General features: G+C 46.1%; 1 protein-coding gene across 1 annotated transcript in view; it reads left to right on the top strand.

Annotated features, from left to right (window-relative positions):
• The window catches only part of gucy1b2 (guanylate cyclase 1, soluble, beta 2), a 15,202-nt gene extending 14,690 nt beyond the window's left edge, over positions 1–512 (top strand). Inside the window, exons 16-17 of the mRNA XM_087179487.1 lie at positions 3–195; positions 269–512. Coding sequence (XP_087035613.1) covers positions 3–195; positions 269–475 — 400 coding nt within the window. The 3' untranslated portion in view covers positions 476–512. The remainder of the gene's footprint in view (positions 1–2; positions 196–268) is intronic.
• The last annotated feature ends 406 nt before the right edge of the window (positions 513–918 follow it).

The following is a 918-nucleotide window of genomic DNA, read 5'->3' as shown; positions in this document are numbered from 1 at the left end:
AGTGAGCTGAAGGACGCAGGGTTCAACATACAACAGCGTGGGCAGATCGAGGTGAAGGGTAAAGGCCACATGACCACTTACTTCCTGTTGGGGAACCTGTTGGCGTCAGAAGAGAGCATCATGGGAAGAGAGGTTGGGAAGAGTCTTTACACGGAGGTCCTTGATGACCAGAGAAAACCAGGTGAAGAAGAAAAGATACATGGAACTGTAAAGACTGTAAATTTCTGTGTTGTGAACATGTGGACTTCAGTAAACTGTGTAATTCAACTTAAATCTTTCATTAGATTCTGATGTGAAAACCGATCCCGATGAGCCTGAACACAGAGACACCTTCTCAGATGGAGTCACCGCCCCGGACCCCTCTCACTTTGACGCTACCCCCCCTTTCTCCTGGGACATCACCCCCCCATATGAGACCAACAGCTGCAACACACCTGCAAACGATGTCAACAGCAGACTGTGTGTTTTACTGTGACTGAGGAGACCTTCAGTCCTCTGATAGCTCACTGAGATTTGACCATTCGAGAGGTGTGTGCGGTAAATACACCAAAAATATGCTCATTTCACTACAGCTCAACAAGGAGACAGCTCTACAGCTAGAATAGCTCACTCTCATTGACACCTAATGTAATCGTCTTTTTTTTCAAAAGAATCTCACTCTGTCTTCGCACTGAGCTTACTCACTCGTTTTAAGGAATATCTGAATAAAATAGAGACTGTAGAAACTTCTGGCTTCAGTGTCTGGCACGGTGTTTTCGGTTTTTGAAAAGAAGTAACGGTTTTCTCATAATTTGCAGTTGTTTTGAAGCCATGTAGAAGCCAAATTCTGGGCGGATTTTCACATTGCCATGGCAACGGCAGCTCCTGACCTGTGTGCGTGCGTGCGTGCGTGCGCCTAGCAACCAGATAACCAACTCT

The sequence above is a fragment of the Seriola lalandi genome, unplaced genomic scaffold (genome assembly GCF_002814215.2).
Source record: "Seriola lalandi dorsalis isolate HSWRI2012SDOR001 ecotype SW California unplaced genomic scaffold, Sedor1 jcf7180002054850, whole genome shotgun sequence".
Lineage (NCBI taxonomy): Eukaryota > Metazoa > Chordata > Actinopteri > Carangiformes > Carangidae > Seriola > Seriola lalandi.
Note: the sequence above shows the minus strand (reverse complement) of the source record. Positions and strands in the feature narration are given on the sequence as shown.